The 12,773-nt window shown below is 33.9% G+C and overlaps 2 protein-coding genes across 2 annotated transcripts; one reads left to right on the top strand and one right to left on the bottom strand.

Moving 5' to 3' along the window:
• Positions 1-1,515: 1,515 nt before the first annotated feature.
• On the bottom strand, positions 1,516-3,666 carry LOC146955724 (iron-sulfur assembly protein IscA-like 1, mitochondrial). Its single transcript, XM_085723382.1, has 3 exons — positions 3,457-3,666; positions 3,243-3,360; positions 1,516-1,961 (listed from the first exon to the last, which is right to left on the bottom strand). The coding sequence occupies exons 1-3, from the start codon at positions 3,644-3,646 to the stop codon at positions 1,856-1,858; spliced, it is 414 nt and encodes a 137-aa protein (XP_085579508.1). The 5' UTR covers positions 3,647-3,666; the 3' UTR covers positions 1,516-1,855.
• Positions 3,667-5,972: 2,306 nt separating this feature from the next.
• Positions 5,973-11,755, top strand: LOC146955723 (cell division protein FtsZ homolog 2-2, chloroplastic-like). Its single transcript, XM_085723354.1, has 8 exons — positions 5,973-6,052; positions 6,284-7,030; positions 8,269-8,568; positions 8,671-8,761; positions 8,960-9,084; positions 10,048-10,140; positions 10,927-10,992; positions 11,073-11,755. Exons 2-8 carry the CDS (start codon positions 6,386-6,388, stop codon positions 11,205-11,207), a joined length of 1,455 nt encoding a protein of 484 aa, XP_085579480.1. The 5' UTR covers positions 5,973-6,052; positions 6,284-6,385; the 3' UTR covers positions 11,208-11,755.
• Positions 11,756-12,773: the final 1,018 nt, after the last annotated feature.

Genomic DNA, 12,773 nt, shown 5'->3' with positions numbered 1-12,773 from the left:
ATAATTCTCATACCATCGAAACATGAATTCATGTTCTGACGACCTTTTCCACAACTTTGATGGGAGATGATTAAAAGGCTCTATCAGAAAGATTGGACCATGTGGCGTCGTTCATGTTAAATTGTGGAGCATGTATCTTGATCTTGATATGACTTGGTGAGAGCGTAATCTGCGGCTCATTGTATAAGTGACTCTAAAATTCAGATTAACATGGTTACAAATAATTGTAAGTTTAGCTAAGCAATTCCCATGTTGGTACCGTGTATTCGCAACCTTTTTAGCTTTGGATTGGCATGTCTAGTTTCGTCATATTTGGAGGGAGTGAAATCGTTGTGCGGATTGCTTGCGAAATTTAGAACTTTTTAAGACTCTTTTATGGTTACTAATATGAAGTATCCGTCTAATGAGCTTCATGGACTTCCTTTTTATAATATTTATGAGGGTTGCTTGCTTAAGCATGTCCAACTAGTTACTTAGTTTTCTTTTTGCCATTTGGCCCTCTCTGGTGTAAACAAATGAAAAATAACTACATGGAAACTCTTCCTATTTCCCACCCTAAATCTCATTGATTCTTATTTGTTGAGTATACAACTTTTTACACTGACTGTGTCCAAAGACAATATTAAACTCAATTATTCTTATAATATTGCTCATAGAATTCATAAATGATATTGTATCAAAATCAGTATCAAAATGGCGATTCCGTCCAAACGGGTTAGATTGGTCAACAAAGATCCAACAACACAGACCATGCTTACCACACTCCAATTTTTCAAGTTTGAAAAAGAGTGGAAGAAAGGACTCTGACCATAAAAGAGAAGGAGATGGGAGTTTATATTTCTTTATTGAACTAAAACCTTTTAATACAAGGAATTCATAAACATGTATGCAAAATACATCCAAAGATTAAAAAAATGTATGCAAAATATATCCACTCTCTTTCCCTCCTAATACAAAACAAAGAGTTAGACACTGAAACTGTAATTCCTGTTGCCTGTGATTAAAATAAGATAATCTAATCAAACCAAATCAATAAAGAACCAAACCAACACCAATAATTGTAAATGGCTTGATATATCCAATCAATTACGAAAGAATGCTGCACTTAATATATGTAATTTTATTCACCCAAATCATTGCACAAAATTAATTGTGCCATCATGGCTCTCAGGAGCCCACATAGCCAGATTGATGATAGTTAGATGAATAAACATATTTCCTGCCAACAATTAATTGGTCAGCTTGAAGATTGCTATTTAGTGTTACACATCACCCACCAAGAGCTAGTACAAGTAATATCATATATCAGAATTCAATTACATAACTGATTACAAAGCTCCAACATGTGGTAGCAGAAAGATACTGTACCATCTCAACATGTCCTTCCAGTTTCCACATTTCATGAGAAGCAATACTATGGCTACCATCATCAAGTGAAAGCGCAATCATGGTTGGCAATAAATAAACAAGTAAATATAAGAAAATTTGTTCAGTATTCAGCACCTGATCCGCTGATTGTTAAATTAAGGGTAAATTATTTTATTGATTTTCTCAACCTACAAATTATACAGTATCCACAATTCCACAATACAATTTTTTTACATGAATGAAGTAAGAATTATCTGAACAAATGATATGCTAGTACATAGTGTTGTCTTGAGCCTTGTCAGCATCAGTTTCAGAGAACTCTGTATACTGAAACCATATCAGTGTCAGCATGCCAAAGCTTTTTTATTTTCCTCTGTACTTGCAAGCAAAATTACAGAAATCCAATTGTGGTATTTGCATGCTAAGCAATGCAATCATGAAAGAAAAACTTCATAAGTGTGGATCAACACCTAGTTGAATGATAATTTCAACCATTTGCTTGCTTAGAGGCTCCAGTACTTGGTGTTGTCATGAAAGATTCACCACAACCACATTGGCCTTTGGAGTTTGGATTAATGAAAACGAACTCAGATCTGCCAGGAGAAGAGAAGAAATAATATTTTAAACACAAGCACAGAAAAGAAGAAACATAAGCAAGTGGCAGGATCAAGCACATGTAACCACACGCTAATATTCATGCCACGTATTCATCGACACCTTCCTCTTTTACAAAAACAGGTCTAAAGCTTTATGTACAAGGACTATGCTAAAATTGAGGCAGAGCAGCATCAGAAGTATCCGATCAAGAGCAGTAGATTCAAATAGAGGCTATAGTTGTGCTATTTAGTAGAAAGTATTGTCAAATAGATGCTAAAATAGTGTAGTGGACTCCATGGTACGCTATTTAGTACAAAGCATTGTTAAATAGCAGCTATAGCCGCGCTATAGCATCGTAGCAGCATATTAAAAGTTTAGCCCTGTGTGCAAGAGTACCACCGAAGGCACGTAATCTATCTTGGAGGATTTGTCGCGGCTGCCTACCAACTCACTCAAATCTGACTGCACGTTCGATGCCCTGTAGCTTGCGAATTGTGTAATGAACCGGTTGAGGATGATTGGCACGTCCCTTTTAACTGTCCAGTGAGTATGCAATGTTGGGCTGCTACGTTGCATTTCACATTGTTTGTGCTATTACTGTGCACAGCAGATTGTACGCTATTTGTATTACAGAACCTTTGGAAGAGTAGTCCATAACACAAAGGTCCGGTAACACAAACAGAGTGCAATCTGCTGTGCACGGTAACAACACGAACAGCAGCGACATTCAGGAACCTCCTCTGCAAGGTCATGTGAAATGCAACGTAGACACTGGCTTCAATCACTCATTAAACCTTACTAGTAACGACTAGGAGCGGAGAGGGTGAGTTAGTTTCGGTCATGTCAGGCTGGACAGACCCGGTTCTGGAAAGGTGAAGCATTGGGATTATGGAACGCTATACAGTGTATTCATAGCAGCAGTTTGTACAGTTTTACATTCGAAACTGATTCAAAATTTTTGGTTGATGCTATTAATTCTCGTTCAGGTGTGTCGGAATTTTGTGTGGTAGTTACAAATATTAGAAATATGCTAAAAAATCAACTATGTTTAAATAACATTCTAAGTTCCACTCAACATCAAAATATGAAATATTTTCCAATTTCAGACAACAGTAAAAACCATCAACAGAAGGATTAGCATCTTGGATAATTGTATTGTCTACCTTGATAAGATAATAAGATTCATAAGCAATAAATATGATTGAATAAAAAAAGCCAAAACAAAATTGAACAAAGAAATTTCAGAAAAAATACAAACAAATTGAATGAAAAATTACCTTAGTTTATCATCAACGAAATCCATTTTGGTTCCAACAACGTGCATAAGAGCCTTAGGATCAATCAAAATCTTAACACCTTTATCTTCAACCAATTCATCAAATTTCTCTTTTTTATCTATCAAAACACCACCAACAAATCTTAAAATCAATACAATTCAAAACAATTTCTCAAAATAATAAACGAAATTCAAAGAGGGTGCAAATAGCATACCTGCGTAATTTAGCGTGTAAGATAAACCATTACAACCGCGAGCTTTGACGCCGAGCTTTAAGAACGGTCTTTGCCGTTGCTGAAGCAAGAAGTGTATTCTAGAGGCGGCGGCGTCGGTTAACTCAACGGCTTGCCGTCGCACCGCCGTGCTTATCTTCTCCGCTGCCATAGCCATCGCCTTGGAACCCATTGCTTGTCAATTACGAAATTACTGAGATTGAATGGTGTTTGGGGATTTATACCTGTGAGAATAATTTAGTCATTTCAACATGGAGGGTATGTTCGTCATTCGGAAGAAGGTGGAAATTGTGTGGGTGGCAGTGGATTCGGATTCTCTCCTGTTTTTTCTCTACTGCGGTCTGTTCTGCGCCTATGTAAACCGTTGGATTAATCTAACGATGGAAAGAGCAAATGTAAAATAATTAAAAAAAAACACTAAATTAGATGAGATGAGGTAGTGCTGGTCTTCATCTTCGTCGGAGTGAGTTTCGATGGATGAGGTTATGGTTACCGAGTGAGTGACTCATCGGTGACTCGGTTGGAGGAGGTTCTAGAGTGCATTTTCTCTCTTATGTTGTTTGTCAACCGTTAGATTAGAAACTGCAGAGATGGCATGGCAGCACATAAACAATAAATGGGTTTCTCTCTCATGATATTTTAATTGGAAAATTTTAAGGGTTAAATATGTTTTTGGTCCCTATAAATATGTCAACTTTTCGTTTTAGTCCCTCTAAAATTTTCCTTCAACTTTTAGTCCCTATAAAATTTTCAATCACTACTTTTGGTCCCTATTTTTAATTTAATTTTTGTATTTTTTAATGAAATTGTGCAGAAATGTGTAAAATATTCTAAAAAAATTTCCTAAAAAAAATTAGAATTTTTTAACAAAACACAAATTAAATATGAATTTTTAACCTTAAAACATATAAAAATTCATATTAAATTCATGTTTTGTTAAAAAATTCTGAATTTTTTTTGGAGTGATTCTTATAATATTTTGAATTTTTCTGGAAAATTTTATTAAATAATATGAAATCTACATATGATTTTTCTTTAAAAGAGGGACCAAAAGTGAAGATTGAAAATTTTATAGGGACTAAAAGTTGAAGGAAAATTTTAGAGGGACTAAAACGAAAAGTTGACATATTTATAGGGACCAAAAACATATTTAACCCAAATTTTAATTTGTATATTCCGTCTCAAATTATATTATAAAAAACAAAAGAACTAATTCACACTTTCAAGTTGATCATCCTCATTTTTTATTCTAAAATTTACCAAAAAAACATGGTTATGTGTTTTCTAAATTACCCTTAAAACTAAACAACTTCTTACACGTGTGTATGTTTGATTTTGTTTTGACGAAAATTGATTTTAACTGAATTGATTCTTTAAATTTTATTTTGTGTGTTAGAATCAATTCTAGAATCAAAAACTACAATGATGAATCTAGTGCGAATCAATTCTAGTATCAAAAACTACAATGACTCCCGTTCTGTGATAGATTTTGACGATTGTTTGTTTTGTCGGTGGCAACCATGAGTGCTTTAGGTTGGAAGATGGGGTGATGTTTGGAAATGGCGACGACGTTTGTTGGTATGAGAGGAGGAGTTGGTTGGGGAGTCCTCGATTTTTCTTTCTAACGTGCCTTTGTAGGTTGACACTAACGATAAGTGGGTGTGGTAGTTGGACCTGGACGATGTTTACTTTGTCCACAATGCTTATCTTTTTCTCACTAGCTCGCAAGCGTAATGTCCTTCTACAATTTCATATTTGATTTGACATAAGGATGTTCCTTTGAAGGTTTCAGTTTTTGTTTAATGTCTTATTCGTAATAGGTTGTATCTCTTTTGAATCTGGTTCAAGATTGGTTGGGTTTCTCATCGGTTGACCCCTGTTCGATTACGAAACACTTTGTTCATTATGCTCACTTGACAAGTGGTTCTAAAGTGTGGCACTCTTTTATGCACTTAATTCGGTTTACTTATGTTTCACCTGCTATATAAGATTAAACATATTTCTCTTTCTTGGCTAAAGACCTAACTTAGTTGTAAGATATCATGGTTAGTGACAACACTCTTTCAATTGTTTGAGTGTTGGTTAATTTTACCGTATATCGTGTCCTTTTGTATTGAATTTTAAAGCTTCTTTTTGACATACCTTGTGCTAAGGAGAATATATGTTGGTTTTTAATTTAATTCCATTTTTATTTGTTAAAAAAAATCAACTTTTATTAACAAAAAATAAAATTTTCAAGGGAAATGTTAACGAGTGCTCCCAGGGCATTCTTTAAGCATCTAAAGTAGTAAGATTTTATGAAAGCTTGTGCATTTATTGCTTTGGAAATCGAAATCTTTACTTTTTTTTAAGAATAATTTCCTTATTAGGAATGCTTAAAGAGTGCCCCGGGGCATTCGTTAACAAAATCCAATTTTCAATTAAAATAAATTATCAAGATAAACAAAAAATAAAATTTTCAATTAAAATAAATTATCAAGATAGAGGATCAAAAAATGAACAATGAGCAAAGGTAGTCGTGCTAACTGTAAAACCCTTTGTAGTTCCTTCCAATCAAATGCTTCCCACAACTTCTCAGGTTTCTCTTTCTCTAACCAATTACGCTTTCTTCATTCACTGCAATGTTGTTTACTCTTTTTTTCTTCACTACAATTTTCTGAAACTACTCTTCACATCAAAGCAATTTACTGAATTACCAACTATTTGGTATTTCACCAATTTCATTTTTTGTGCATAACCCTTTTGTTATTAGTGACTTAATGATAGTTTAACGTTAATGGGCACCTTTTATTTTTGCTTAAATGAACAGGTTTTGGAAGAAAAATTTCTGGGCACATGGAAAGTTTGAATCTTTTGAGTATCTAAATTTTCTCCATAGATTGACTTACATATCCCAATTTTGAAGTTCAAAATGGTGACTTGTGTGTCAACAAATTTTGCACATTCCAATGCTATAAATTCAGCAGGGGTGTTTAATGTTGTTAGAGGAAGAAAATTTCCTATGAGAGTTAATTTCATGAAATTTTTTGATAGCAAAATTGGATTTTTAGGTAGTGAGAGAAAGTTACGTTTAGTTCAAGTTAAGTGTTCAACTAATTCCAATAATGGTAGTTCATATCATAACCAAGACCCTTTTTTACATCTGCATCCCGAGGTTTCGATGCTTAGAGGAGAGGCGAGTAGCTCGGTGAACATTCCAAGAAAGGGTAGTTCTAGTTTGGGTGAGGATTTGTCCGAGAGCTTAGGGGATATATCTAGTGAGAGTAATTACAATCAGGCGAAGATTAAAGTTATTGGTGTAGGAGGTGGTGGATCTAACGCGGTGAATCGTATGATAGAGAGTTCGATGCACGGAGTTGAGTTTTGGATTGTTAATACTGATGTACAAGCTATGAGAATGTCGCCTGTGTTTCCTGAGAACCGTCTGCAGATTGGTTTGGAACTTACGCGAGGTCTTGGAGCTGGTGGTAACCCTGAGATGGGAATGAATGCTGCGAAAGAAAGCAGAGAGTCGATTGAAGAGGCGGTTTATGGAGCTGATATGGTCTTTGTTACAGTATGTTCAACTACTTTTCTTTAATTATAATTTCTGCACATTGAATTATATTTTACATTAGGAGTTTTCTTAGTATTTATCGGTCTAAATGTTACACCGTTGTACATGATTTACAAATATTAGTATATGTGTTAGGGATCAACTCCCTCAAACATTGACTTATTTTATATCTTAGATGTCCTCTCTCGCTAGAGCTCTTTGAGCTAGAAGCGCGGCCCAATGATGTCATATAGTAGCTACAGCACTACAATATAACAGAAAGCGGCCCAATGATGTCATATAGTAGCTACAGCACTACAATATAACAGAAATTTAGTACAAAATATCAAATAGCGGCTATAGCCTATAGCCCTGTAGTCCTACTTCACAGCAACATTTGAACTGCAATCTGCCGTCGACAACACTGACAGCCTTGATTGAACTACTGATAACTACTATTGAACACTTACGAGTGCTTTATGCTATGTTAGGCAATACCTCGTTATACAGTAGGGACAATGTAGTCAAATGCAAAAAGAAATTCTTTTTTTTTGAAGAAAAAAAAAAGAAATTCTTAATAAAAGTTTGTTATTATGATCATAAGTTAATCTTAGTGCACTCTGATATCAAATATTTGGTTATTTGTGGTGTTTCTTTTAGTAGTGCAGGAGGAAATTTATCAAATAATTAGTTTCCTTTAAAGACAAGGGATCAACAGTTGATATTTATAACATCTTTAAGAATGCAAGACCCTGTTTTCTTTCAGAAAATATTTTCAGTTTTCATTTTTTAAAATATATGTTAATTTTAAATTGTTAACAAGTAGATGAAAGACTCGTGTAGGGAACAATTGTGATAGAGAAAAGATGGAATGAAAGGTAGAAAGAATGCATTTTTAGAAACAATGAAAACAATGTTTTGCCATTTTGAAAGTTTCTGAAAATGCTAGATCTATTTTACAAAATTATAAAAGAAAATGGTGAGGTGAGTATTGAATCTATATTATCTTGTGTTTGTCCTCGTGAGCTTAGCTCAGTCGGTAGGGACAATGCATAATATATGCAAGGTTCAAACCCCGGACACCACCAAAAAAATATTATCTTGTGTTTATTAGTAGGGGTGAAAATGAAAACATGAATACAAGAAGTAAACGGACCCTAAATTTTTCAAAATTTGGAACAGACGTGCTTTTGGTTCTTTTAAATTGTTCTTTGTTTGTACATTTTCCTAAACTTGAAAATTAAAATGAACTTTTGCAGGCTGGAATGGGTGGTGGAACCGGCACAGGTGGTGCTCCGATTATTGCTGGTGTTGCAAAGTCAATGGGTATACTGACTGTTGGGATTGTCACGACCCCTTTTTCATTTGAAGGACGAAAGAGATCCATTCAAGCACAAGAAGGAATTACAGCTTTAAGAGATAATGTCGATACTCTAATAGTTATTCCAAATGACAAGCTATTAACTGCAGTTTCTCAATCTACCCCTGTAACGGAAGCATTCAATCTTGCTGATGATATTCTTCGACAGGGCGTTCGTGGCATATCTGATATTATTACAGTATGAAATTGCTAATGATCTTTGCATTCCTGTTGTTCATGCATTATCTTTCTGTAACAAGTAAAATCAATAATGCTCATTGATTTTACTTACTGAGTGCAGATCCCTGGGATGGTAAATGTTGATTTTGCTGATATTCGAGCTATAATGGCCAATGCTGGTTCTTCACTGATGGGGATAGGAACTGCAACTGGTATGTATCAAAACTGAAAATTGTTTAGACTTCAATTTTTACCAATTCTACACTGCTTTTATTTTTCATTATTCTAATATGGAAGTGCAATTTAAGGCTCTTTTCTGCAATTGTTGGTTCAGAATTATGAGCGCATTTTAACTTTTGAACTTCATATATTATTGGAATTTATCTTATGACATTTTTTGTGTGTTCAAGGGAAAACAAGGGCAAGAGATGCTGCGTTAAATGCTATTCAGTCTCCTTTACTGGATATTGGTATAGAGAGGGCTACTGGAATTGTGTGGAACATAACTGGTGGGAGTGATCTGACTTTGTTTGAGGTGAGGGTGATCTTATGCTTTAATCTTTGCCAAGTATATGTTTCAGCTGTGCCCATGCTGTTCTTTTTTTTTTCCCATCTCTTTGTTGTTTTTTTAGCTTCTTTTTCCCTCCGTTCCTTTAAAATTTGAAACATCGTGGTACTATGGGAAGTTGCTAGGGGCTCCTATATCCACCCTTGTCTATTAAATTTGAATCTTCATTTTCAAAATGCTATATACTCTTCTCATGAAGCCAGGTTTCCTTTTCATATTTTGGCATGTCGTAAGCTTTTAAATCAAATTAAAATTAAATTTTTGTTCTAATTAATTATTCAATTAAAGGAGGTTTTTTCTATCCTTGATTTCTTTAAATGTTTCTTAATTTTCTTCAATCAAGATTAAATAAAATAGGATACTCTAATAAATATTAAAATGGCCTGGTGGTGTTGGCTTGAGACCTTGGAGTATGCTCCTCCCCAAGGTCTCTGGTTCGAGCCTCCTCGGTGCCAATTTGGGTGGGCTAGTTTAGTTTCTTCAAAAAAAAGTATTTTTGCAAATTGTTATTGAAATCAATATGTACTATTTAGGCTAATTTTTAGATTTTTCCAAAAATATGATTTTTAAATTATCTGCATTTTATATTTTTATGATCATAATCTTTCAAAATTTTGTTATATTTTTGCAAATAATCTTCTTATAGTCATGTATCCATTGGAATAATGTCTTCCATATTTTATATTGCAATTAGTATGAATTTTCTGTGGTTATGATATCAATTTGAGAGATCGATTCTAAAAATTTTGTTATTGAAAAGATTACATTTCCATAGTTTTACTTTTCTGTGAAGCGTTTTGCAAACTTCGACTTTTGTTGGAGCTAATACTTGTTTGAGGCGTAGCTATTCATAATCTTCTATCTATTAAACCCATCATGGTCTTGCACTACCCTTTTGTATGCAATAGTTTTTAATAGAATCGTTTACAGGTAAATGCTGCTGCAGAAGTTATCTACGACCTCGTGGACCCTAGTGCTAATTTAATTTTTGGAGCAGTAATAGATCCTTCACTTACTGGTCAAGTAAGTTAAACTATGTACTCTTTAACATATTTTTTTTGACTGAATGTAATCTTTGACATTAATCATAAGAAGTCATGCACTCATGCATGATATGCCACTATCCCACCGTTTATGAATTGTGCAATTTACAGCATTTCCGTGTATCCCTAGGAGAAGAAGATAATCGGCAATCATTCCTAGTTATAATAGTGTTTAGCAATTGACTTGTTTTAAACCATAAGAAATTCATAAATGATTTGAAATGGTTTGTACAAGTGTATAAAGATCAGTAGGTAGCTCGGTTAATGAGCTAAGAGACATCGAAATGATTCGATCTCTGGACATGAACATAACTACTACCACAAATATTTAGTCCTCAAAGAAATAGAGGAATGTCCTTTTATCACTCTATGGACCACAAAACCCAAGTAATATTCAGAGAAAAGGACCAAACGGAAAAAATAAATACTTGATCAAGTTCAAATCTTGTACTGTGAGCTTCTCCGGTTATATTTTGTTTAGCTGGTATTTGGGGTTGAATACTTTTCAAACTTCATTTGATGAATATATAATCGGTTTAATTTTGATACACTGTTATTCTAAAAAGTTTTAAACTGACAACAAATTACAAACAATCATATATTTGATTTTAAAGCAGTTATGATAAAAAAAAGTCAATCATTTATAATGATCTAATGATTTTGATTAATTGATATTGTAAAAAAGATTTACATTGTCGGTGTGAATGAATTAAATCCATATGGAATATGATCAACATGGTGAACCATGTCATTTGATTTAATATAGGTAAGCATAACATTAATTGCAACCGGATTCAAGCGTCAAGAGGAACATGAAGAGAAGCCACTACAGGTATAATTCAAATCTCCCTCTCATTCCCTCTCCATCCATGCCATTCATACTCATAATTCTGATTCATGTTCTAAACACAGACTAGTCAGCTCACTCAGGGAGATACAACTGTCAATTTCAATCAGCGACCTTCCTCGTTCTCTGATGATGGTAGTTTGTTTGAGATCCCTGATTTCTTAAAGAAGAAAGGACGCTCACGCTATCCTAGGGTTTAATACTCTTCTGCCCAATGCTCTGTGCATTTCTTTGCCAATGCATAATTTTTTACTTCAGGTTAATAACATTGGTCTAGGTGTTACTACATCAATGTCTCTCTCTTTTTTTGCTTTTATTCAAGAGTTGTTCATACAGTTTTGGTTTGTTCATGTAGACTTGCAGAATTGCAGCTTTTATGCTTTCCTTGTTAACATATTTGAATAAGTCAATTAGCTTGTACTCCCTCCGTCCCGGAATATCTGACCCATTTTCTAAAAAAAAGTGTCCCAAAATAACTGAGCCATTTCAATTTTCAATACAACTTTTATCATTCCCAATACAATATAACACTAAATAATACTACTTTTATCATTCCCAATACAATATATTCCACTTTCCCCTTTATTTATACATTTTTCTTAATCTATGTGAAATGAGCCAAGGGCTCAGATAAATTGGGACGGAGGGAGTATTCTTGTATAGGGAATACTTCTTAAGCTCAGAGCTTGTTATAATTCTTTGGCCTGTTTTATGAACATTTTCCTTTTTATGAAAAAAAAACTTTTGCAAGATAATTGTAATCTGTTATAAGTAACATTTACTCAAAGATAACAACTGATATGACATCATTTGAAACATATAGCATAAAAACTTCAAAAACAGTATAAAAAACCACAACTGTTGTCTAATGATAATCAGAGATTAATATTATATGCAAATTTTTACAACACATAGATTACTCTCAAACGCCTACCGCTCCCAGTACATTCATACTTTTCAAAGCAAATACTTACACATCTCACATCAATCAATGACAAGAGTAGAAGAGAAGAGAAAAAGCTAGATACAAGCTTAAAACGTTTCTGACTAGTGCATCTTGTAATGAAGAAACAGACCTTATATATAGGCATCACCTTGCTTGTCTTGCACTTTAAGAAATAGTCTTGTGGTCGACAATACTCGTCAGACAAGAAAGTAAAGAATAAAAAAACGACTTTACTTGTCTTGCACTTCAAGAAACAACCTTACTTATTTATTCTACCTCTTCTTTCATTATTTTAAATAATGTGAAACTTCTTTGACGTAAATATTTTCAACCAACACCAACATTATTGGTGTATTTAATTTTAGAATTTTACTACTTCATTTACAGCTTTTGTCATAGATTTCTTAATAATAAAAAGAACAAAAAAAAAAAAGACAGAAACAACTATATAATAATTAATGTACCCTACCAAAAATCAAATTCTCAATGCTAATTGATTGAAATAGAAGCCAATAAAGAATACATGATATATAGAAGACCAACGTCAACCTCACAATCCTCCAAAATATCCATCCAAGGTATCGATCATCCCTCACCACTCTCTTTCAATTTCTCTTTCTCTCATTTCATTTTACAATAGAAAATTCCTTATTTTTGCAAGTTGAGAACCAACATCCAAATTCCAAACCACACATTATAAAAGTCCCACATGAAACAAGACACGTACGTTTGTCACATACCATACAAAAGAACCCCTCGTAGTCTTGTCTTGTGGGGTGACGTGTGAACTAATTTCCCACTCATTTCATTCTCCTTATGC

The sequence above is a fragment of the Medicago sativa genome, chromosome 1, assembly GCF_051527215.1.
Source record: "Medicago sativa cultivar Bolivia chromosome 1, Bolivia_mono, whole genome shotgun sequence".
NCBI lineage: Eukaryota > Viridiplantae > Streptophyta > Magnoliopsida > Fabales > Fabaceae > Medicago > Medicago sativa.
This window is presented reverse-complemented; position numbering and strand designations above follow the sequence as displayed.

Excerpts from the sequence above, each read along its gene's own strand:
- LOC146955724 (XM_085723382.1), bottom strand. The coding sequence starts at position 3,646 with ATGGGTTCCAAGGCGATGGCTATGGCAGCGGAGAAGATAAGCACGGCG. Across the intron at positions 3,361-3,456 it reads TTACACGCTAAATTACGCAG|ATAAAAAAGAGAAATTTGAT; the intron begins GTATGCTATTTG and ends GTGTTTTGATAG. Across the intron at positions 1,962-3,242 it reads TTCGTTGATGATAAACTAAG|ATCTGAGTTCGTTTTCATTA; the intron begins GTAATTTTTCAT and ends TTCTCCTGGCAG.
- LOC146955723 (XM_085723354.1), top strand. The coding sequence starts at position 6,386 with ATGGTGACTTGTGTGTCAACAAATTTTGCACATTCCAATGCTATAAAT. Across the intron at positions 7,031-8,268 it reads CTGATATGGTCTTTGTTACA|GCTGGAATGGGTGGTGGAAC; the intron begins GTATGTTCAACT and ends GAACTTTTGCAG. Across the intron at positions 8,762-8,959 it reads GGGGATAGGAACTGCAACTG|GGAAAACAAGGGCAAGAGAT; the intron begins GTATGTATCAAA and ends TGTGTGTTCAAG.